Here is a 23,875-nt window from a genome sequence, read left to right as displayed (position 1 = left end):
AAGTGGGCACAGTCACCAAGGGGCACCAGTCACTGACAGAAAGTAAAGGAACTGGCACCCAAGACCCTTCAGAAAATACTATTTGATAGTAAAACCGGGGTGGGGCATGTAGGTGGGGGGAAGAGAGAGTCTAGAAAGAAACTCTGGTGGAATCTCCCTGCCCCTCTACCTCTCTTCCTGCACCCAGGCTCAGCCCCTCATCTTCCTCTAAGCCCCATTCTCAGCACTTTGCTGAGAGGAGCAGCCGCCTTTCCCCCACCCTCTGGGCTAATCCCAGGTTCTGGTTTGTCTGGGGTGGGGCCCAATCCTGGAGTGGGCTGGCACACACAGTGCTGCTTTATTAAGCCCAGGACTTGTCCTGAGGCAGCAGGACCAAGCCTGGCCACCGAATCTTTGTCTGGTAGCAGTAACAGAACCTCTGCCACCCACCTGCTGCCATGGGCCGCTACCGCATCCAAGTGGCCACCGGGGCCTGGCTCTTCTCCGGGTCTTTCAACCGCGTGCAGCTGGGGCTGGTCGGGGAGCGCGGGGAGGCGGAGCTGGAGCTGCAGCTGCGGCCAGCGCGGGGCCAGGTGGGCGGGGCAAGCGGGACTCAGACCCCCTGGCTGGGCTGGCCGAGTGAGGGCGGGCGGGACGAGGGAGGCTGGGAGCCAATGACAGTGCAGCTTCCCCAGCTGGGCCTCCCAGTGAGAAGGGATGCCTGCACCTATGTGGGTCACAGGTTCGGAGCCAGGGCCCTGGCTGGGCTCAACCCCTTTCCTCCCTCTTCCCCTCGCCCCCACCACCGTGGTCCTCGCAGCCTCCACTACCTTTCTCCCATTGACCCCAGGCCAGTGTTCCTGTGGGATCAATGGTCAAGGTGAAGGACCTCTGAGAGCGCGGGCGCGGTGAGAGCTCAGTCAATGGACGGGGTAGGTGATGGTGCTCAGTGTTCAATTCAAGACACTATGGGCCTCGCCCCACATCCCTCCTCTTTCTGGCGAGATGGGGCGTCTGAGACCCACAGGCAGCACAGGTGTTGGCAGGAGGCAATGCTGTCCCTGGTGGCCTTGTCCCCGGACTCTGCAGAGGACCCCGCACCCTCAGTTTAACGTCCTCTCCCGGGTCCCCGCTCCTAAGTATCACCGGGTTCTGTCCCCACAGGTGGAGGAGTTCCAACAGGACGTCCCCCAGGACTTGGGGCCACTGCAGTTCGTGAAGTTGCGCAAACACCACTCCCTGGTGGACAACGCCTGGTTCTGCGACCTCATCACCGTGCAGGGCCCAGGAGCCTTAGAGGAGGCCGCCTTCCCCTGCTACCGCTGGGTGCAGGGCCAGGGCGAGCTGACCCTGCCCGAGGGCACAGGTGAGGGGCCGCCTCAGGGAAGTGGGAGCAGGGCCAAGGGATTAATGGGGGGCGAAGGGGTGGCGGGAGGGGTAGCACAGAGGAAGGTCAGAGGGACTTGAAAAAGTGCATGCTCAGCAGGTTAAGAGCAACCAAGACAGGAAACTAGGGGAACATTACACATAGTATTAAAAGGGCTGAAAGTGGGACTGGACAGGGAAATGTGTGATGTGTCGATCCCACCTCCCAAGGTGTGCCCTGGGAATGGGAGGTGCAGCCACGCTGGGAAACAGAAGAGCCAAAGTAAGGTGGGAAGGAATCTCTGGTGACTGGGAACAAGTTAGGACAAGGACAGGCTAGCACATGGGACCCCTGAGAGGAGGCAGGGAAGGGAAGCAATAAATGATATGACCATAAAGAGCTGGCTTGGCTGTGATAACGTGGAAGACAACTGGTAGGGCAGGGAGCACTCTGACTGGGATGGGGATGAGTGAGCAGGGACTATAGGGGATTTGTTGCTGTGGGACACGTGGAGGACAGATCTGACTAGAGAGAAAATTGAGAACAATGGCCTGTAAGAATGGAGACTGATCAGCCATAAGAAAGATGACATATTGCTGTTTGAGACAAATGGATGGATCTTGAGAGTATGATGTTAAATGAAATGTCAAAGGAAAAGAATAAGAAGTGTATTCTTACGTGTATATATAGGATATAAAACAAAAAGCAACAAATGAACAAACAAAACGAACAAAAAACACAAACTCATAGGTACAGACAACAGAGTGGTGGTTACCAGAGGAAAGACAAAGAGGGTAAAGGGGTAAATACAAGGTAACAGAATGAGATTAGACTTTGGGTGGTGAGCACACTCAGTGTATACAAATGTCGTATTGTAAGATTATACACCTGAATTTTATGTGATGTTATTAATCAATGTTATATCCCAATAAATTTAATAAAAAATGGAAACATGAAATAGGTGTCTTTGAGGGATAATATAGAGAGAGGTGAGAAAAGGAGAAGTCAGGTTAACAAATATAAACCATGTGATGGTGAGGCTAGGTGAGATGGAGTGAGGGAAAGGTAGCAACATGGAACTATTTGTTCCCTAACACAGATGACATGGGATGGTTGAAGGGAGCACACATAGAATTTTTGTCCCAGGGATCAGGTGTGGGAAGGGAAGGAAAGAGCAGAGTGCATGTATAAAATGAATAAGAAATATTTCATTCAGAGGACAGGTAAAGGTGTAGAAAGAGGAAGGCCAGTATTGATGACTTAAGAAAGGCAATACACAATAATATGGGATATTGTGGACATGTCAGGTGATTAAGAAGAAAATTCATAATCATTTATAGGCACAAGTAGTGGAATTTGATTCAAGAAACAAGAAAGGGAGGAAATCATGGAATGTTGACTAAGGACAAATATGGGGTTGAAAGAGGTGAAATCACAAATAGGTTTTGGGCAAAGATACAATAAGTGACTTTGGGAATACATCAGGTGAGGTACAGCCAGAGAAAAAGGCAAGAGTCTGATACAATACAGTCAAGAATGAGAGATTAGATCAAGTTAGGGATAGCATGAGTTGGACAAACAATGTGGTCAAATGTTCTCCCAGCCCGTCTGGCAGGAGAGAGTACCTTGGATGAGTTCCAGAAGCATCGAGAGAAAGAACTGAAGGAAAGACAGCTGATCTACCGGTAACCACCCATCCATAGCCCTCCTGATATTCCTGCCTCTTCTCTAATTTTGTCACCATCACTAATGCCCTAATTCCTCCCTGAACTCTTTTCCCATCTGCTAGTTGGGCCACCTGGAAGGAAGGGCTACCCCTGACAATAGCTGCGGACTCTGTGAAAGATCTGCTTCCAGATATGAAATTTCATGGTGAGAAGTCATTGGACAATGAACACAGAGAGAAGATAGGGTGAGAACAGATCCCAATGGAGTGGGTAGTGGTGGATCCCGTAACAAGCATGATTTGGTGAGTTGACAGTGCCATCCTTGACACCTGTCCTAGGGCTCTGGAGATGGTCCTCAAACGTGTCTACACCCTCCTGAACTCCTGGGACAGCCTAGAGGCTTTTGATCAGATCTTCTTGGGCCCCAAGAGCACCCTTTCTGGTCAGTATTCCCATTGGCCCCTGTAAGTACTTAATAGCCTGTTTTGATGGCCCAACCTTCACTCTCCATAGTCTCTCATAAGTAGTTCCCAGAGGAGAAGACTGTATGCCTGGTCATTTCTCAGAGGCAACAAGAAAAGACAGGGGCTGGATACAGGGTGAACATATGCTGTATAAAGAGGGACATCAGGTTGTGGTGAATATCCTCCCCTTACCCTCCACTCCAACCCCACAGAGAAGGTTCACCAGCGCTGGCAGGATGATGAGCTTTTTGGCTACCAGTTCCTCAATGGCGCCAACCCCATGCTGTTGAGACGCTCCACCTCTCTGCCCTCCCGGCTGGTGCTGCCCTCAGGGATGGAGGAGCTTCGGGCCCAGCTGGAGAAAGAACTCCAGGTACACTCCCAGCCCTCTGTTGTCTTCTTATCTGCGTGGGGAAGGGAAGCGGTGAAAGGGAGGGACCAAAAGTGAGTCAGAGAAGGGAGTCTGTTAGTTTCCCCGCTGTCCCTGGGCGCAGAGTCCTTTGCAGGGAAAACCTAGAGTATGCAGGGGAAACTATAAGACTGGGGTTGCCAGATAGAGGTAGCAGGAAATTAGGACATGATGAAGAAAGAGGCCTGGAAACCTTGGCGGGGAAAACTTAGCATGCCTGTGGTGCAAAGAAATTGGTCAAGTATGGTCTCAAAATCACCACTGCCACAGGGGATTAACATGTCCCTGGGGAAGACTCCTCTCATTTTGCCTCTTTCCTCATTGTCAATTGAGATGACTTGGACTAAATGCTCTGGATGCCTCCTTCCTTTCTGCCACTAGGACTCTGGTACTGATGTAGGATAATTGCAAGAAACTAGACTGAAATTTCTTTACATTTCTTTGCCTTGTCCCTCTGGGCATAGACTTTGAACTCTAACCATGGATATGTTCCCCCTTTCGCCAGAAGGGTTCCCTGTTTGAGGCTGACTTTATCCTGCTGGATGGAATTCCAGCCAACATAATCCAAGGAGAGCAGCAGTACCTGGCTGCCCCCCTTGTCATGCTGAAGATGGAACCCAGTGGGAAGCTGCTACCCATGGCCATCCAGGTGAGGTGTTTTGGAAATCCTCTTCCCAACACTGCTCTGTGTGCACCCCAACCTCTGCCCAGGCACACAGACAGCAGGCTCTTGTCCTTCACCCCTGCCTCACTCAGTGAGACCTGTCCAGGTCTCCAATCTCTCTTTTCTACCTTACAGCCTGCTCACTACTCGCCTGATATTGCCTTTTTGAGAGTCAGAATGGTCTCTATTGGTCCTCACCCTAAGGCTACTCAATCTCTTTCTGACCTTTGAATCTGTGAAATACCCCTTCTTTCTTAGACACCTTTTCTCCCTTTTTTTCTTGTTTCCTTTTTAAAATTTTATTTTTGACACTATTACAGATGTCCCCGTGAACCCTCCCTTTGCTCACCTCCACCCAGTTCTCACTCCCCTCCCACTGGCCTTCAGCACACTGTTATCTGTGTCTATGAGTTATGCATCTATGGTCTTTGGCTAGTCCCTTTACCTTCTTTCATTCAGTCCCCCACTCCTCCCCTACCCTCTGACAGTTGTCAGTCTGTTCCATGTATCCATGCCTCTGTTTCTATTTTGTTCATCACTTTATATTGTTCATTATATTCCATATATAAGTGAGAGCATATGGTATTTGTCTTTCTTTGACTGACTTACGTATTTCACTTAGCATAATAATGTTTAGGTCCATCCATGATGCCACAAAAGAGAAGATTTCCTCCTATTTTATGCCTGTGTAGTATCCCATTGTTTAAATGTACCACATCTTTTAAATATCTTTATTGTTGAAAGTATTACAGAGGTCCCCTTTTTGCCCCATTGACCCTTTTTAGCCTGCACCAACCCCCACCCCAAGCTTTCACCACATTATTATCTGTGTCCATGGGTTATGCATGTAAGTTCTTTGGTTAATCTCTTCCCACCCACCTTCCCACCCCTGCCTTCCCTCTGAGATTCCATGGTCTGTTCCATGCTTCTATGTCTCCAGATCTCTTTTGTTCATTAGTTTATTTTGTTCTTTAGATTCTACATATGAGTGAGATTGTGTGATACTTGTCTTTCTCTGACTGGCTTATTTCACTTAGCATAATACTCTCCAGGTCCATCCATGCTGTCTCAAAGGGTAAGAGGTCCATTTCACTGCTGCATAGTATTCCATTGTATCAATGTACCACAGCTTTTTTACCCATTCATCTACTCATGAACACTTGGGTTGTTTCCAGGTCTTAGCTATTGTAAATTGCACTGCTATGAACATAGGGATGCATGTATTCTTTCTGAATGGTGTTTCAAATTTCTTAGGATACATTTCTAGAAGTGGGATCACTGGATCAAATGGCAATCCCATATTTACTTTTTTTTTGAAACTCCATACTGTTATTCATAGTGGCTGCACCAGTCTGCATTCCCACCAGCAGTGTACTAGGGTTCCCTTTTCTCCACATCCTAACCAGCACTTGTCATTTGTTGATTTGTTGGTAGCCATTCTAACAGGTACGAGGTGCTACCTTATTGCTGTTTTAATTTGCATCTCTCAGATGATTAGTGGCTTTGGGCATTTTTTTCATATGTCTCTTGGCCATCTGTATGTCCGCTTTGGAGAAGTGTCTGTTTAGGTCCTTTGCCCATTTTTTAATTGGATTGGTTGTCTTCCTTTTGTTAAGTTAAATGAGTTCCTTATATATTTTGGAAATTAACCCCACATGAGATGAATCATTATTTTAAAAAAATATGTCTTTATTGATTTTAGAGAGAGAAAAAGGGAGAGGGAGAGAGAGATAGAAACATTGATGAGAGAGAAACATCAACATCAATTGGCTGCCTCCTGCAGGCACTCTGCTGGGGATGGAGCCCACAACCCAGGCAAATGCCCTGCCTGTGAATCTAACTGGTAACCTTCTCGTGCATGGGTTGATGCTCAACTGCTGAGCCACACTGGCCGGGCTCCTCATTCTTTTTAATACTTTTTTCTTTTTGCTGCTCTGATTCAGAGTTTTTATCTACTTTATCTCCCAAACTGCTATTCAATCCTCTGCTTCATCGCCTACTTTTTATTCCTTCCAGTGTATTCTAGATGTCAGGTATCATATTCTTCATTTCCAACTGGTTCTTTTTCATGGTTTCTATGTCTCCTTTCACATTGTTCTAATTATCACTAAATTTCTTGATCATCTTTCTAAACATTCCTTTGAGCTTTATATCTGATAAATTGTTTACCGCAACTTCATTTACCTTTTTTTCCTGGAGATGTCCTCAGTTCTTTCATTTGGGGCCTATTCCTTTGTCTCCATATTTTGGCTGCATCTTTGACTCCCAGTCTTCATGTAGTAAGTGTCCTGTGGGACCCAGTGGTGCAGTCTCCTTGATCTCCTGACCTGGGTGCTCTATGAATGTCACTTGTGTGGCTTATGTGGGCCTTACTGTTGTAATTGAGTCTTGATTGCTTTTGCCCCATTTGTAGGTGGGATTGACTTTCAGGCTGGCTGACTGTGAGGCTAAACACTGGGCCTGGCATGTGTGTTACTGTGCAGGTGCTGACCAAAATAAAAAAAAAATAGAAAAATACAGAAAATAAAAATAAATAAAGAAAAATAAATAAAATAAAATGGGCCCAAAGAAGATAAAAGAAAAGAAGAGAGAGGAGGGGGAGAAAAAAAGTGGAATTTGCCTCAGCAGTTTAGTGCCCACTGCCATGTCCTTTTGGATAAGCTGTTTGCAAAGTTTATTGGATCCAGCTCCAATGTTGTCTGAAACTGGCCACTTGGTGTGTTGGTTCTGGGCCGCTTGGAAGAGACTCTGATGCAAGTTAATGTCAGATACTGTCTGTGCCTGGCCCTTGGCAACCTGTTTAAAGCTACAAATGATCCAGAGATTGTGGCTGTCTCTGCTGGGCTTGGCAGTGCATAGGAAGGACCAAGCTGTGCTCTAAGGCTGGCTTTTACCAGCACTGGGCCCTGGGGCATGTCAACAAACATTCCAAGGCAACCTGGAAGCCACCACTGCCTGCCTCTGCCTGCTGACTGCCTGTTAGGCTCAGTCCCTGCAAGAGCCTGTGGTGAATTCAGGAGAATGGGGTGAGTGGATCTTCCATGAAGGGGAGCTGCTGTACAGGTTTCAGGGAAGCTGGTGGCTGTGGTCTCTTCTCCAGAGCCACATGATTGACTCTATCTCAGATTTTGCCCTGACCCTGTAGTCAGGCAGGTGGGGTGTCTGGAGCCCAAAGGTTGGGACTGTGGGAAGACAGGAGGGTAGTTCTATTGGATCTCCTGTGAGGGGGAAGTGCCAGTCAGGTTCATGGGAAAGTGGGGGAAATGGCCCCACCCCAAAGCTAGTCACTGACACCCCCTGAGTCTGCCCAGACTTATACACCCTGGTCAATGAAATTGACTCCTCAGCAGAGCCTAACCTCCTCAAGGTGGGGCAAGAGGGAGTCCAGAGAGTGGGGTAATTGCTTTCCCCCAGTCTGATGTTGCATGGAGGGGATTCCTCCACCTAGAAAAGATGGTGACCATGCCACTGAAGAATGACTCAGCACAGGTGTCCCAGCAGCCATCTCCCTGACTCCCCCCCCCCCAGAGTCCAAACCTCAGATTCTCCCTAGGCAACTCCAGTTTGTACTGCCCTCTCTCCACCAGAACTTAGAGTCAGTGGCTGCAAATGAAATTTTGTGCATTAGCCCTTTAAGAGGGTTGCCTGTGTCTCCAGCAGATTCCATCACTCCTTGGCAGACAGAACCCCTGCTGCTTTTTCTATAGTTGAATGTTATGCGGGTGCTTCTTCCTGGCTCTGATGCTCTGGACTGGGAGCATGGCCTGGGGATTAGGACCCATGCTTCTCAGGGGAACTCCTCACAGAGGTATACCTCCTGAACCTTAGCCACTATCTGTGGGAGCAGAGCCAGCACTTTTCCCATCTTGCCCTTCCTAGCAGTCTTGATGTGTTTCTGAAAATCCTTGGTTATCAGCTTGTCTTTAGTTGTTTATTCAGGGTGATTATTCTTTAATTTAGTTGTATTTCCAGTTTGGTCCTGGAAGAAGGTAAGTGTGAGATCCACCTATTCCACCTCCATCTTGAAAGTCTCTTCCTTGGTTTTATTGTGTTTTCCCTCTTACTGTTCTCATCAATCAATTGATGAGAACTGTCAGTTACCTCACACATCGAGCTTCTCCTTCCTATTTGACCTAACTCACATCCTCATCAGGTTTCTCCCAGTCATACTGGATTCCTCTTTGCAATTCCTCCCGCTTTGAACCTGACCATGACGGCACTCACATTTCCCCACTGCTAATCAGAGGATGAGTGTATTAACCCCCTGGAAGACAATAATCTTAGTCATCAGTTTCCCCCGAATGCTGAGCACAGTGTCTAACATATGATAAGAGGTCAATGAATGCTTAAATCCTTTTATTGCAGATCCAGCCTCCCAATCCCAGCTCCCCCATCCCACCAATATTCCTGCCTTCAGATCCTCCACTTACCTGGCTCCTGGCAAAGACCTGGGTCCGTAGTTCAGATTTCCAACTCCAGCAGCTCCAATATCACGTGCTGAACACTCATCTGCTGGCTGAGGTCATCGCTGTAGCCACCATGAGGTGCCTCCCAGGACTGCACCCTGTCTTCAAGGTACATACTCTATCCTCCATGTCTCCTCTTGCTCACATCCCAGAGAAAGGAAATAATGCAACAGTTACTCGGGATTTAAAAAGCCTAAGCCATCTGGCTGGGAACATGAAACAAACCTGCTTGCAATAATCTAGCATTGATAAGGTATTGCAGGAAAAAATCTTCATAGGCAGGAGGGGATAAGACAAAAATAACTATGGCAAGTCCTTGAATCTTGTGGTTATATTTTCCTGTTTAAATTCTTTTAATTTTGAGCTAATTATAGATCCACATGCAGTTGTAAGAAATGATACACATTGATATCATCTACCCTATTAAATCAAGTCATTTAGCATTTTCTACCCATACTAGTATTGCAAGTCAATTGTCTGAAATTCTCCAGCACTGGATCTGGAGGGGAGTAGAAATATAATTTGTTAAACCAGTATGTTGCCGTTAAGCTAGGAATACAAATGGTAGACATGAAAAACAGCCAGAGAACCATATCTTAGAATAGAGGTGAAAATAACAAGAGACAGCTATAAACACTATAGTATTGATGGAGAATGTTCTACTGCAACCAAATGTTATGAGGAGCACAAAATAAAAGGGCAAGGATAGCAGGAAAGCTGGCCACTGACATCTACCCAAGAGTGAGGAGACTAAAGATGTGCATTAGCATGGTGGTGACAGGGATGGGAGGGAGGAGATCCTGCCTGTGTCATGCCTGTGCAATATTGGAGAGAAAGGCCAGGGGCCTCAGCACTGTCAGACCTAGGAGCTCACAAAGTAAATACTGTTGGAATGACCAAGAAATACTGTAAAACTATAAACAGCGAGTTCAGTGTCTATTGCTAGGCAGAAGGCAGCAATATAAGACTTGTGCTTGTCTTACAATTGTTTTCCAAATCTCAATGGCACTTTGATACAGGGAACAGGGACGAGCAGGGAGAAAAAAATCTATAAGCCTATAAAGCAGAGCAGTGGTCGGAAAGAGTGTAGTCAGGAAAAGAAGCTGGTTTGAAGGCAAAGATGAGGTGTTGAGCTTTAGATACAGAGAGTTTGAAGTGTTGGTAAGATATGCAAATGAGTGTTTGGCAGGCAGAATAACTGATCTGTAATGTCACTGAGATTAACAACGCCAACCCTCCTCTGGGCTGTGGTTGTTCGGGGTTCTAGGGTGACATAGACAAAATAGTTACTAATGTAGATCATGGGCTCTCAGATTTGATAATCTCATGATGCCTTTGCATGACCATCTCCCTCCTAGCTTGAATCACTTATGCCAATTTTACACTTCAAAATGCCCTTTTACTAGATAAGCCCCCTCCACAGCCATATTCCCTCACCATAGCAACTCCACCCATGGCAGACAGTCTTGTTGGAACTCCCAGGAGGGCTAAACCTGCAGAATTTACCAAAGTTACCTGTGCAGGCTCTGGATTCAGACTGCTCAGGTCTGAAGCCTGAATCCTGGTCTCAGTACTCACCAAACGTGTCTTCAGGGTCCTCATCTCTGAATGAGGATAAATATCTCCATTGTTGGGTTGTTAAGGCATTACAGACTAAATGCTAGAAAAATGTCAGTTTTCTGCTGTTATTTTTATTATCATCATTTCTGTCATTGCTGTTAGGAACTCTGTTCTGGGTTCTTTATTGCAGCTATATCACTCCATTTCTTCTTGGGTCTTACTTAAGTTGTTGATTTTTTCATCTGTTTCTTCTTGCTTCTTGCATAAGTAGTTGATTTTTTCATCTGTTTCTTCTTGCTTCTTGTATATGTTGTTGATTTTTTCCTCCATCCAGTTTATGCACTTTAGGACCCTTATTCTTAATTCTTTTTCTGTCATGCTTCATGCCTCAGTTTCACTTAGCTGCTTTTCTGGCAAGTCCTCCTTTTCTTTCCTTTGGGGGTTTCTTTATCTACCCATGTTTGATCTCATTGACATATCTAGATGTTGAGTTGTTCAGTGGCTGCTCCCTGGGTGGCAGTGGCTCCTTGGGCTGTGGTTGCTCCTCGGGCGGTTGCGGTAGCAGCTGCTCCTCAGTTGGCAGCGGCTCCTCTGGTGGGTGCTGTTCACAGCTTTGGTGGCTCTTCTGGCTGGTGGGGGGAGGCTTCACGTACAGTTGCTGATCCCCAGAGGGTGTGGTGATCAGGAGGCTGCTGTTGCTTGGATCTGCTTTCCAGGGGAGCTCTGCCCTTCCCGGCTGCAAACCGTCTCACCAGCTGAGTAATTTCGCCAATTCGGGGTGGGTGTTATTAGTTTCAGCTGCTTACTCCATCTGCTCCGGAACAAGACCTGGGACGCGTCTGCCTATATCGCCGCCATTTTGTCGAATCCTGTTCTGGGTTCTTTATTCCTTGCTGTTGTCTTAGTGTTTTCTGTGACACCAGCATCCCTCCATGAACTTTCTGAAAAGAACAATATGAGCTCTCTTGATAGCTTGATTATGGGAGTATCACTTGTGCCCTTCCCTTTTTCCAGCATCAAAAATCTCTGATCAATATCCAAACTGGCCAAAAACGGTTTGGCTCAGTGGATAGAGCGTCGGCCTGCGGACTGAAAGGTCCCAGGTTCGATTCCGGTCAAGGGCATGTACCTGCGTTGCGGGCACATCCCCAGTAGGAGATGTGCTGGAGGCAGCTGATCGATGTTTCTCTCTCATCGATGTTTCTAACTCTCTATCTCTCTCCCTTCCTCTCTGTAAAAAATCAATAAAATATATTTAAAAAAATATCCAAACTGTCTGAATCCTATATATTAATCAGATTAAAACTGAAATAAAAATAATCTAAGATAAAAAGAAGCACATGTCAGGATTGGGTGCATTTTTAAAAAATATATGCTTTTGTTGAGTTTAGAGAGAGAGGAAGGAAGAGGGAGAGATAGAAACATGTATGAGAAACATTGATCAGCTGCCTCCTGTATGCCCTCTACTGGGGATGAAGCCTGAATTCCAGGCCTGTGCCCTGAAAGGGAATCAATCCTGAGACCTATTGTTGCATGGACCAACACTCAACCACTGAGCCACACTAGCTTGGCAGGTATAATTTTTATTTTTAAAATATTTATTGTTGAGAGTATTACAAATGTCTCTCTTTGTACCCCCAATACCTACCTCCACCTGGTTTCCACCCTGCCCCAGGCCTTCACCACCCTATTGCTTGTATCCATAGGTAATGCAGATAGGCATATAAAATCTTTGTTTAATCTCTTCCTGCCCCTCTCCCCTTCCTTCTGAACAGATTCATCAATCTGTTCCATGTTTCCATGCCTCTGATTTTATTTTGTTTATTAGTTTATTTTGTTCATTATATTTTGTTTACTTTCAATTGTTGATAGATATGCATTTATTGCCATTTTATTATTCATATTTATGATCTTTTTTCTCTTCTTATTCTTCTTCCTTTTCTTAAAGAATACCTTTCAATATTTCATGTAATACTGGTTTGGTGGTGATGCACTCCTTTAGCTTTTTCTTGTCTGTGAAGCTCTTTATCTGACCTTCAATTCTAAATGATAGCTTTGCTGGGTAGAGTAATCTTGGTAGTGGGTCCTTCCTATTCATCACTTTGAATATTTCTTGCTACTCCCTTCTGGCCTGCAAAGTTTCTATTGAGAAATCAGTTGATAGTTGTATGGGAGTTCCCTTGTAGACAACTAACTGCCTTCCTCTTGCTACTTTGAAAATTCTCTATCTTTAACCCGTGGCATTTTAATTATGATGTGTCTTATTGTGGATCTCTCTGGGTTTCTCTTGTTTGGGACTCTCTGTGCTTCCTGGTCTTGGAAGTCTATTACTTTTACCAAGTAGGGCAAGTTTTCTGTCATTATTTCTTCAAATAGGTTTTCAATATTTTGCTCTCTTTTCCTCCTTCAGGAACCCTCATAATGCAAATGTTGGTATGCCTGAAGTTGTCCCAGAGACTCCTTACACTATCTTCATATTTTTTAATTCTTTTTTCTTTTTACTATTCTGATTAGGTGTTTTTTTCTTCCTCATATTCCACATATTGATTTGATTCTCAGAATCCTATAACTCTACTGCAGAATCCCTGTACATGATTCTTTATTTCAGTTAGTGTATGCTTAATTTCTGACTGGTCCTTTTTCATATCTTTGACATTTTCTCTAAGATCCTTGAAAGTCTCACTAAGTCTCTTGAAACTCTCATTAATTCCCTTGAAACCCTCATTAAGTCCCTTGAAGCACTCATTAAGATCCTTAGGTAACCTTATAACTATTATTTTGAATTCTGTATCCAGTAGTTTGCTTGCTTCCATTTCTTTCATTTGTAACATGTTTCTTTGTCTCCTCATTTTGACTGCCTCCCTGTTTTTGCTTCTATGTATTAGATAGAGATGTTATATCTCCTGGAATTGGTAGATTGGCCTTGTGTACTAGGTGTCCTATAGCACCCAGTGGTTCAGTCTCCCCAGTCACCTGAGCTGCACACACTAGGTGTGCCCCTGTATGATTTATGTGCACAGTCTTATTGTAGTTGAGCCTTGACTGTTGTTGGCATCACTTGGAGGAATTAACCTCCAGGACAATTGGCTGTGAGGAACTGCTGTGACTACAGCAGAAGAGCTGCTATTCAGGAGACACCCCTATGGAGCAATACTTGCTTCAGTGGGGCTTTGGTGCACACTGAGTCTTCCTCTTGAGTGTATTGCTTGTGGATGAGTAGAGCTGTAATCTGGTATGCTCTGAAGCTGTCCACTGGGCACACTGGTTCTGGGGCCTCCCAGGAAGCATAAAGGCAGCCACTGCCTGGGGCCACTCTGCAGGAGCTACAGAGAGATCTGCAGATGGCTGTTACTTGTAGTGGGCTAGGAAGTGCCCAGACGAGGCCTACCTGTGAAACAAGGCAGGCTTGTGCTAGTGCCAGGTCTTGGGCCTCTTATTGATAAGTTTGGAGCTTGTTTAAGAGATTCTAGGAAAGTCTGAAAACTGAGCCAGGGCAGGCCATTCATATGGAAAAAGCCACTGCAAACAGCTTGGGTGGGGCAGCAAATTGGATGGGGTGGCATCTCAGGGGATCACCAGAGCAGAGCTAACGTGTTGGCCATGGTAATAGAAACTCAGATACGCTGCCAGTCAGCCCTGCTATGGGGAAGGTCTCAGGACATTAACAATGACCCCTGTGAGTATCCCTGTCTGGGAGAAAGCTGCCCCTGCATTCTTGCCCCAGTGGCAGACAGTCCAGTTCCTCTCCATATATCCCTGGATTCCCCCAAAGCTGCCACCTGGAGCTGGGGCTCAGAGGAAGCAAAATCATGTATGTTCATGCACAGACCCTTTAAGAGGAATACCTGGGACTCCAGCAGCTTCCATGTCACTCAGCCACAATCCCCACTGGTTTTTATAGCCCAAAGTTATAGGGACTTGGCTTCCCAGATCTGGAACCCTGGAATGGGGGGATCTGGTGTGCAGCTGGAACCCCTGCTTCTCACGAGCAGCCATGGAGATAACACTCCCAATTTAAAAACCAGACTATTCTGTGCCTCCGCCCCTCCTACCAGTCTCAATGTGCTTTCTTATTTACTTCTCTAGTTGTAGGACATCTGTTCAACTGCATTCAGGCAGTTCTGAATGATGGTTGTTCTATATTTTAGTTGTAGTTTTGACATGGTTGTGGGAGGTGGCAAGTACAAGCATTTACCTACACCACCATCTTTGGACTTTGGTGCACTTTTGTAATAACTAAAGAAAAAGAAGGAAAGAGGAAACAATTAGGAAGGGGAACAGATTTGATGATGACCCATTTGCTGTTTAAGCAGGTAGTTTGATTTGGCTCCTAAAATTCTGACTAAAGGTATCCTGTCCTCAAAAGAATCCAAGAATAAAACAATGAGCAGTTGGAGGAAGAGCCTTGAAATGAACAGAGAAGCTAGTTTATGGAATGAGGAGATGTGAATGATAGAAGAATCATGAAATGATATAGAAAGCTAAGATGTAGGTTCTAAATGGACAACCACATTGAAGGTGGATACAATAAAGGAAATGACAATATCTCCTAATCAATGCTTCTGTGTACCAGGCACTGAGTTAAACACTCTCTATATATCACTCACATAATCACCACCACAGCACCTGACTTAGGAGACCTATTATCATCCTGGTTGACAGATGAAGAAATTAACATTTAGGGGGTATATGGCCTTGAACAAGTATCAGAATGAGGGTTAAAACCCAGGACTCAAGCCCAGGTCATTCTAGCTCCAAAGCCCCACTCACAGTAGAGTCATGGAGAGCATGAGAGTTAGTGATCATAGCAGCAGAAGGAGACCAGCCTGCAAAGGCACTGGCAGGGAGGAAAAGATCCAGAGGAGAGAATGTCACCAGGCTGAGTGCCACTCCCTACAAGCGAAGACCTAAGCATGGACTCCAATAACTACCATTCTCTAATCTTCTTCATCCAGCTCCTGATCCCACACACGCGCTACACCATGGAGGTTAACATCAGAGCGCGGACCCAATTTGACTCAGATAGTGGAATATTTAATCAGGTAAAGAGGAAATGGGGGCATAGGGCTGCCTAATCTTTCATCTCTCTACAACCTCCCGCCATCTTCACAGTCTCCGACAACCTAGTATGAATGTCCTGACCCTTAAACCTATGTGCCTGTTCCTTTTATACCTTTAGTTTTGTAAACCCCAACACTGAACCCCTTATATAAGACTCTGCAGCTCTTCTATTTCATGAGACCTGTCAACTCTCAAATTCCAGGCAATGAGCACAGGTGGAGGAGGCTATGTGCAGTTGTTTCATCGGGCCATGGCTCAGCAGACCTACCGCTCCCTCTGTCCTCCTGAAGATCTCGCTGACCGGGGCCTGCTGGGAATCCCAAGTGCTCTCTATGCCCATGATGCTTTAAGGCTCTGGGAGATCATTGCCCGGTGGGTGAGAGTGGGCGCTGAGAAATGGACGGCCATTGGGGAGAGGGAGAGTGGGTCTCTGTCTTGAGGTCAGCATGAGGAACATGAAAGAAGGTTCACACAGGGGGAGCAGAGGACTCAATCCTGGGAGAGATGAGGAAGAGTGAGGAGACAGTGGGTAGGATCTGAAAAGAAGGAAAGTAGAATAAGAGCGTAGGTTGGGAGACCTGGAAATGGGGAGATGGGGATCTAGAAGAACCAGGGTTTTGCTAGGGAGAATGGTTATTAATCATGTTTAGGGAACTATTAATACTAAGGATCCACATTTCCTTCCTTTCCTAACTAGTGTGTAGAATGAGTTCAGGGATGTCCCAAAAAGTAACTCTTGTGTCCAGATACAGTGGATGGACCTTGGCTGGGGCCACAGAAAAGGAGTAGCAATCAGAGGCTAGGGCTTTCTACTCTTAATGAGCTCAGCTCCCTTCTCCTCTGGGCAGGTATGTGGAAGGGATCATCCACCTCTTCTACCACGGGGATGACGTTGTGAGAGGGGACCCTGAGCTGCAGGCCTGGTGTCGGGAGATCACTGAGGTGGGGCTGTGCCAGGCCCAGGACCGAGGTGAGATCCCTTCCCAGAGAAGAAAGTTCCTCAGACACTGCCCAGAGCCCCTTGTCATCCTTGCCCTTCTGGGGACATGAACCCAACAACTCATTACCCTCTCGCCCTCCACACATGACGCATATGAATACCATTCCCACCTCCAAAGTGTTAGGACAGTCCTACAAACCCAAGGACTGTCCTAACACTTTGGAGGTGGGAATGGTATTAATATGCTCCTCAGAGTAACTGACTATCGACCTTTATTACCATCCCCCATTCCTGCCACTGATGCCTCCAACCTCCACAGCATAGAGCCCAGTGGGTGCAGAACCTCAACCAGTGGGGGATCTGCCCAGACCCGGCTTGCGCTCTCTGATGTTCTTCCTAAGAAAATAAGTGGGGAAAATGTTCCCACCAAAGTCCATGATGAACCTCTCTGGCTTTCCCTCCCTCTCCTCTTGCCTGCTACTGTCCACCACACACAGAACTGAAAAGTATGAGAGAACATTTGGTCCTGAAAGAGTCAGGGTGGTGGGGATGCTTCCCAGACCCTCCAAAGAAAGCCCCCCTCCAAGGGTCTGGCATTGGTATATTAAACCTTGTATTTCCATGTCCTGGCCATGATAGCTTCCCAGTAAATGTTTGTACTTGTCTCACAGGCTGAGGATGGGACTCAAGGTGTTGGTGTGAAGTAAGCGGGGGCACAGCCTGAAGGACAATTTGAAACAGAAGAGGTTGGCACATGTGTGCTACAGAGAGGAAGATGAAACTAGGCAAAGCTCAAAAACACTGTATTTCTTCTTCATAGATTAAAATGTGGAGTGGAAGAATGAAAGGTAGTAGCTAGAGCTTAGTGATGAAATGCACTGTTTAGGGAAATCTGAGATTGTCTTCACCTAGAAATGACCCTGCACTGTGGTCACTGGGAATGTTCTCTCTGCCCTATTATTTCCACATTATTCTCATTAAAGGCCACACACTAATATTTCTTTCTAAAGTACTGGTTTCTGCCTCTTTCCATCTATGTGATCTTGAGCCATCCACTAGATCTCTTTCACTTTGACTTTTAGTTTCCTTAAAGCTAAAATGGACAAAATATTTGGCAACCATTCTCACTTAGTACCTGACAGAATGTTTGAGACTCAATGATATAATGTGTGACAGTACTGAAGCCTACATAGCATATAGTGTTAGATGAGTTTAATTATATGCTCCACCCCACACAAAAATACATCCCCAATATGATCAGCATGTGAAATAGGAGAGTCCAGACTCTGCCATGAGGTAGATGACCTTGGTCAGGCATCAAACTCTTTGACCCCGTATCACTGCATTCATCATGTTTGTTTACTGCAGTTTTGATAACTTTGACATCTTGGAGTCTTGCTGACCCAGAAGGCACCACCCTTCCCAGGGCCAGCTGATTCTCAGATATGGCAAACCACTCCCCTGGGAGCATGCTTTTCATATGCCAGAAGTCCCAACCACCACCTGTATTGAGCTCTTAGACTCTGGGCTGCTATTCCCCTGGCCTAGTCACCTCAGGCCACGTACCAGACTAGGGATAGCTACCACACTCCAGAGCCCACTGGAATTATTGCAACTAGCCTGTCCTAACCCTGCTTATTCTGCCTTGCTTGTTCCTTCTCATGGAAACCATGACAAAGGCTCCTGCTACCTTTTCCCCTCACCCCTCTGCCTCTTGACCAATCCTGGTCCTCCCAGTGTGGTCCCCTGTGGTGTGGCAGGTATTCATCTCTTGGGATCTGTGAATATAACACATTTCTTTTCCATGGCAGTTATCTCCTGACCTGTTGGCTTTAGCACAACTGAATAATAATAATAGAAACTATATTTTAAAACACTTGCCTGTATATTGAGTGGAATGGATAGCTGATTTTGACACCCTTCCTGTATTTTAACTGAATGAATTACTTCTCTTTCTCTGCATCATTTCCCAGCTATCTATAAGCACTGAACCGCTTTTGGGGAGACAGCAATTTTGTTGAAATACAACAAACCTAGAGAGAGGTACAGAAATCATAGGTGTACAACTTATGATGTGTTACTATGGTGACACACCTGTATAATTAGCATGAAGATCAAGAATCAGAACTTCACCAGCTCCCTCAGAAAGCCCCTTGTGTACTCTTCCAGTCATACCCACGTGAAAGTAACCATTACCTTGACTTCTAGGTCAGTTAGTTTTACTTATTTTGACCGTCCACAGAAGGAAATACAAGCACGCACTTGTCTGTCTCTGGCTTCATTCTCTGAACACTGTGTCAGAGATTTTTCTACTTTGTTGAATGCAGCATGTAGTTTGTTCATTATCATTGTGGTAACTTCCATTTTATAATTATGGCACCATTTATTTTTCCTTTTTGCTACTGATGGGCAATTAGTATTGTTTCCAGTTTGGGAGCGATCAATATTAGTGCTATTGTGAACATTTCTGTGTGTGTTTGCCTGTTCTATTAATATCTAGGTGTGGATCTGATGGGCCATAAAGTATGTGAAAATCAGCTTTAATAGTTATTGACCCTTTTCCAAAGTGGTTGTACTGGTTTTCACTCCTTTCATCAGAGTTTCAGAGCTCCATATAGTCTCAAATACATGAAAATATTTTTCTATCTTTTTTATTTAGCCATTTTGGTGGATATGTAGATCTATCATATTGTGTATTTAAGTTGAATTTCCCTAAAGACTAGGGAGTACTTTTTTCTTGGTTTAATAGTCATTAGGATATCCTCCTTTATGAAGTGCCTATTAAAGTCTTTTACCCGTATACCTTTAGGGTTGTAACCTTTACCTTGTGATTTTTAAAAATATATATTTTATTGATTTTTTAAAGGGAGGAAGGGAGTGGGATAGAGAGTTAGAAACATCAATGAGAGAGAAACATCGATCAGCTGCCTCCTGCATGCCCCCTACTGGGGATGTGCCTGCAACCAAGTACATGCCCTTGACCAGAATCGAACCTGGGACACTTCAGTCCGCAGGCCGAAGCTCTATCCACCGAGCCAAACCGGTTAGGGCTATCTTGTGATTTTTTAATTGAGGTCTAATTGATATAAATTATTAATTTCAGATTTACAACATAATGATTCATTATTTTTATGTATTGTTAAATGATCACCACAGTGAGGCTAGTCAATATCCATCACCACACATAGTTACCCAGTGTTTCCTTTGATGAGAACTTTTATGATCTACTCTTTTAGCAACTTTCAAATATACAATACAGTATTATTAACTATAGTCACCATGCTGTACATTACATCCCATGACTTGTTTTATTTTATAACTGGAAGTTTGTAACTTTTGACCACATTCACCCATTTCACCCACCTTTATCCCCACCTCTGGCAACCACCAATTTGTTCTCTGTGTCTATGATCTCAGGATTTTTTCCCCTTTTTTATTTTAAGATTCCATGTATAAATGAAATCATAGAATATTTTATCTTTTTCGGTCTATTTTTTTTCACTTAGCATAATGTCCATCCAGGTGGTCACAAATGGAAAGATTTCCTTCTTTTCTGTGGCTAAATAATATTCATATACATATATAATTTTGTTTATTCATTCATCCATTGACGAATACATAGGTTGTTTCCATGCCTTTTTAAAAAATATTTTTAAATTTACTTTTGGAGAAATGGTAAGGGTGAGAGAGAGAAATATAGGTGTTATTGAGGAACAAGATTATTGAATAGCTGTCTCCTGCATGCCCCCTACTGGGGATGGAGCCCACCATCCATAACCTGGTATGTGCACTAACCGGGAATTGAATCACCAACCTTTTGGTACACAGGACAATGCCCAACCAACTGAGCCATACCAACAATGGTGGTTGCTTCCAGGTCTTGGCTATGGTAAATAATGCTGCAATGAACTTGGGGTGCAGATATCTTTTCAAGTCAGTGTGTTTGTTTCCTTTGGATAAATATCCAGAAGTGTATTTGCTGGATCTAATGGTAATTCTATATTTAATTTTTTTAAAAGAATTCCCATACGGGTTTCCATAGTGGCTTCACCAATTTACATTCCCATGAACAATGCACAAGACTTCTCTTTCTCCACAGCCTTGCCAATACTTGTTATTCCGTGTCTTTTTATAACAGTCATTCTAACAGGTGGGAGTTGACATCTCATTATGATTTTGATTGACATTTCCCTGATGATTAGTGATGTTGAGCATTTTTTCATGTACCTGTTGGCCATCTGTGAGTCTTTGGGAAAATGTCTATTCAGATCTTCTGTCCACTTTTTAATTGGACTTCTGGTTTATTATGCTATTGAGTTGTATGAGTTCTTTACATATTTTGGATATTAACCTTATTAGATATGAAGGTTTACAAATACTTTCTCCTATTCAGTAGGTTGCCTTTTTATTTCATTGGTAATTTCCTTTGCTGTGCAGAAGTTGTTTAGCCTGATGTAGTTCCATTTGTGTGTTTTGCTTTTGTTGCCTTTGCTTTTGCAAATCCAAACGTCATCACCAAGACTGATGTTTTTATTTAGGAGTATTATGGTTTCAGGACTTTAATCAATTTTTCCTTAATTTGTGTGTGTGGTATAAAATAGCAGTCCAGTTTCATTCTTTTGCATGTGGTTGCCAGTTTTCCCAACACTATTTTTGAAGACATTGTCCTTTCCCCATTGTATATTCCTGGCTCCCTTTTTGGGCTCACTTTTCTGTTCCATTGATCTAGGTATCTGCTGTATGCCCAATACCATACTGATTTGATTAAATTTGCTTTGTTATACTGTTTGAAATCAGGAAGCAGGATGAGGATGCCTTGAACTCTGTTATTCTTTCTCAAGATTTCTGTGACTATTTGTGGTCTTTACTGATTCCATAAATTGTAGATTGATTTACTCTATTTCTTTGAAGAATGCAATTAGAAATTCATAGAGATTGCATTGAATGTATATGTTGCCTTGGGTAGTATGGACATTTTATAATATTAATTCTTCCAATCTATGATAATAGAATATCTTTCCGTTTATTTATCTTCAATTCTTTCTTCAATGTCTTATGGTATTTCACCTCCTTGGTTCAACATATTTCTAGCTATTTTATTCTTTTTGATGCAGTATATATTTATATGAATGAATGAATGCATACTAATCATAACATAATCTCCAGACATTAGCACTCATTACCTTATCTTTTTCAGGGAATGCAGTTTCTAAACTTTGGTATTTCTTCTCCTAGGTTTTCCTGTCTCCTTCCAGTCTCGGGCTCAGCTCTGCCATTTCCTTACCATGTGCATTTTCAGATGCACTGCCCAGCATGCAGCAATCAACTTCAGTCAGGTATGGACAACTGAAAGCCTGGGTCCCTGAGGGAAAAGTGCCTGGTCTAGGGTATGTTTGAAGGAAAGAGTTGGGAGCTAGAGCCCTGCATATCAGAGTGCCTGGTTGACTCCAGATTCTTCCCCTCCCTCAGCATGACTGGTTTTTCTGGGTCCCTAATGCCCCATGCACAATGCGGATGCCCCCTCCTACCACCAAGGAAGATGTGACAATGGCCACACTGATGGGCTCACTCCCTAATGCCCGGCAGAGCTGTCTTCAGATGCTTTTGATGAGGCAACTGGGCCGGCAGCAACCAGACATGGTAAGAGGGGATTTGGGGAATTTTGAGGCAGTGATAACAGAAAAGAAATTGCAGAGTGTGGGGCTGGGCTCTGATTCCTGTGTCTTGGAACCAGAAGCTGATCAATCCTTCTTTTCTGCTTCAGGTACCCCTGGGGTATCACACAGAAGAACATTTCTCAGGCCCTGAGCCCAAGGCTATTTTAAGACAATTTCAAGCAGATCTGGACAACCTGGAAAGGGAGATAGTGGCCCGGAATGAGCAGCTAGACATTCCCTATGAATACCTGAAGCCGAGCTGCATAGAGAACAGTGTTGCTATCTGAGCCCCAGTAAATGGCCTTTCAAAGACCACAGGCCAATACTGGAGTTAACATTTTCCTTTTGAGTTTTATGTTTTCCTAGATCTGAGTTGCTATGGTTCTATTTTCTTTTCTATCTGAGTTCCCTCCCTGAATATATGACTAGCCGGAGGCACTGTCCCACTTCCAGGTCATCTAACAGAATGACCTTTAACTTGAAAACACATTCCTTAAAGAGATCAACTATTCACTCATGTAGATTCTCCTATATCTAGAAAATTTGTCTTTTTCATTTATTATATAATCATTTTGAGATAGATTTGTTAATATCGTGTGAGATGAATATTCAATTCCATTGTTTTTCTTTTGGAAAATCTATTATACCAGCACAGTTTATTTAAGAGCCCATCCTCTCTCACTGATCTATAATGCTAGCATATATCACTTTGCCAAATCAGAATGGAAATATTTTTGAGATTTCTAATCTATGTTTTCATTAATGTGTCTGTCTTATACTATACCATACTGACATAATTGCTACAACTTTATAATTAAAATCACCTACTATTTTGTAGCATAGATCCATCAATTTGTCTTTTAGAGGTGACAGCTTTTCTTGGACTTAGGACCTTTCATATACATATTAAAATCAGCTTGTTATTCTCCAAATATAGTGTGTTGTGATATGTTTGTGTCAGTGCACTCATTTATATAAAGTGTTCAGTCTTAAACCAACTTTGCATTCTTGAGATATATCCAATTTGCCACACTGTATACACTGTTGAATTCCATTGTAGTATCCCAGGCTTGCTAAGGACCAGGTGCCCTTTCAAACCAACAAATCAACTTCCCAATCCTTTCTGGCTTCTTTTGGTTTCTCTCTATAACCAATCCATTTACTAGATCATCTGGGTTCTGAGTTCCTTATTGAATCTGATCACTTTCCCAGCCTTGGTACCTCCCCTTAATGGTTGCTATCTTAGTTCCTATGGGCATGCCTCACAAAAGTACCTCCTCCTATGTTTGGGTAGGAGCCAATCAAAGGGGACATCTGTAATACATACAACAATAAAGGTAAATTTTTAAAATAAGAGATTTTTAAAAGAAAAAGGAAATAAAACCTTAGAAATAAAAAAAAAACACATCTGATTTGAGGGGAAAAACACGTGATCAAGCTTCTGGTTTGAGATGGAGAAAAGAACCTACTCTTTTATCTCATCTTACTCCCAAAGTACAATAAATGTGATGCTAAAATAATAACAAAGACTCAAACAGACACATGAAAATACATTTCTCAGACACCCCTCTTCCAGCCAGAGTTGGCCATATGACTAACTGTAGTCTATAGTACATGAACAGAAGTGACGTGTGCCATTTCA

The 23,875-nt window shown here is 44.1% G+C and overlaps 1 protein-coding gene across 1 annotated transcript; it reads left to right on the top strand.

Moving 5' to 3' along the window:
• Window positions 1–430: 430 nt before the first annotated feature.
• LOC132218123 (polyunsaturated fatty acid lipoxygenase ALOX12-like) lies at window positions 431–23,875 on the top strand. The gene is made up of 14 exons (XM_059668894.1): window positions 431–572; window positions 1,144–1,345; window positions 2,949–3,030; window positions 3,135–3,257; window positions 3,351–3,454; window positions 3,689–3,849; window positions 4,391–4,534; window positions 8,915–9,124; window positions 15,531–15,617; window positions 15,839–16,008; window positions 16,485–16,606; window positions 21,812–21,912; window positions 22,046–22,216; window positions 22,341–23,875. Exons 1-14 carry the CDS (start codon window positions 438–440, stop codon window positions 22,518–22,520), a joined length of 1,992 nt encoding a protein of 663 aa, XP_059524877.1. The 5' UTR covers window positions 431–437; the 3' UTR covers window positions 22,521–23,875.

Source organism: Myotis daubentonii, chromosome 16 (genome assembly GCF_963259705.1).
Source record: "Myotis daubentonii chromosome 16, mMyoDau2.1, whole genome shotgun sequence".
Lineage (NCBI taxonomy): Eukaryota > Metazoa > Chordata > Mammalia > Chiroptera > Vespertilionidae > Myotis > Myotis daubentonii.
Note: the sequence above shows the minus strand (reverse complement) of the source record. Positions and strands in the feature narration are given on the sequence as shown.

What these genes read in the sequence shown, in the direction of transcription:
- LOC132218123 (XM_059668894.1), top strand. Translation starts at nt 438, where the DNA reads ATGGGCCGCTACCGCATCCAAGTGGCCACCGGGGCCTGGCTCTTCTCC. An exon ending in TGCTACCCATGGCCATCCAG is followed by an intron (nt 4,535 to 8,914) that starts GTGAGGTGTTTT and finishes CTTTTATTGCAG; the next exon opens with ATCCAGCCTCCCAATCCCAG. An exon ending in GTGCCAGGCCCAGGACCGAG is followed by an intron (nt 16,607 to 21,811) that starts GTGAGATCCCTT and finishes TTCTTCTCCTAG; the next exon opens with GTTTTCCTGTCTCCTTCCAG.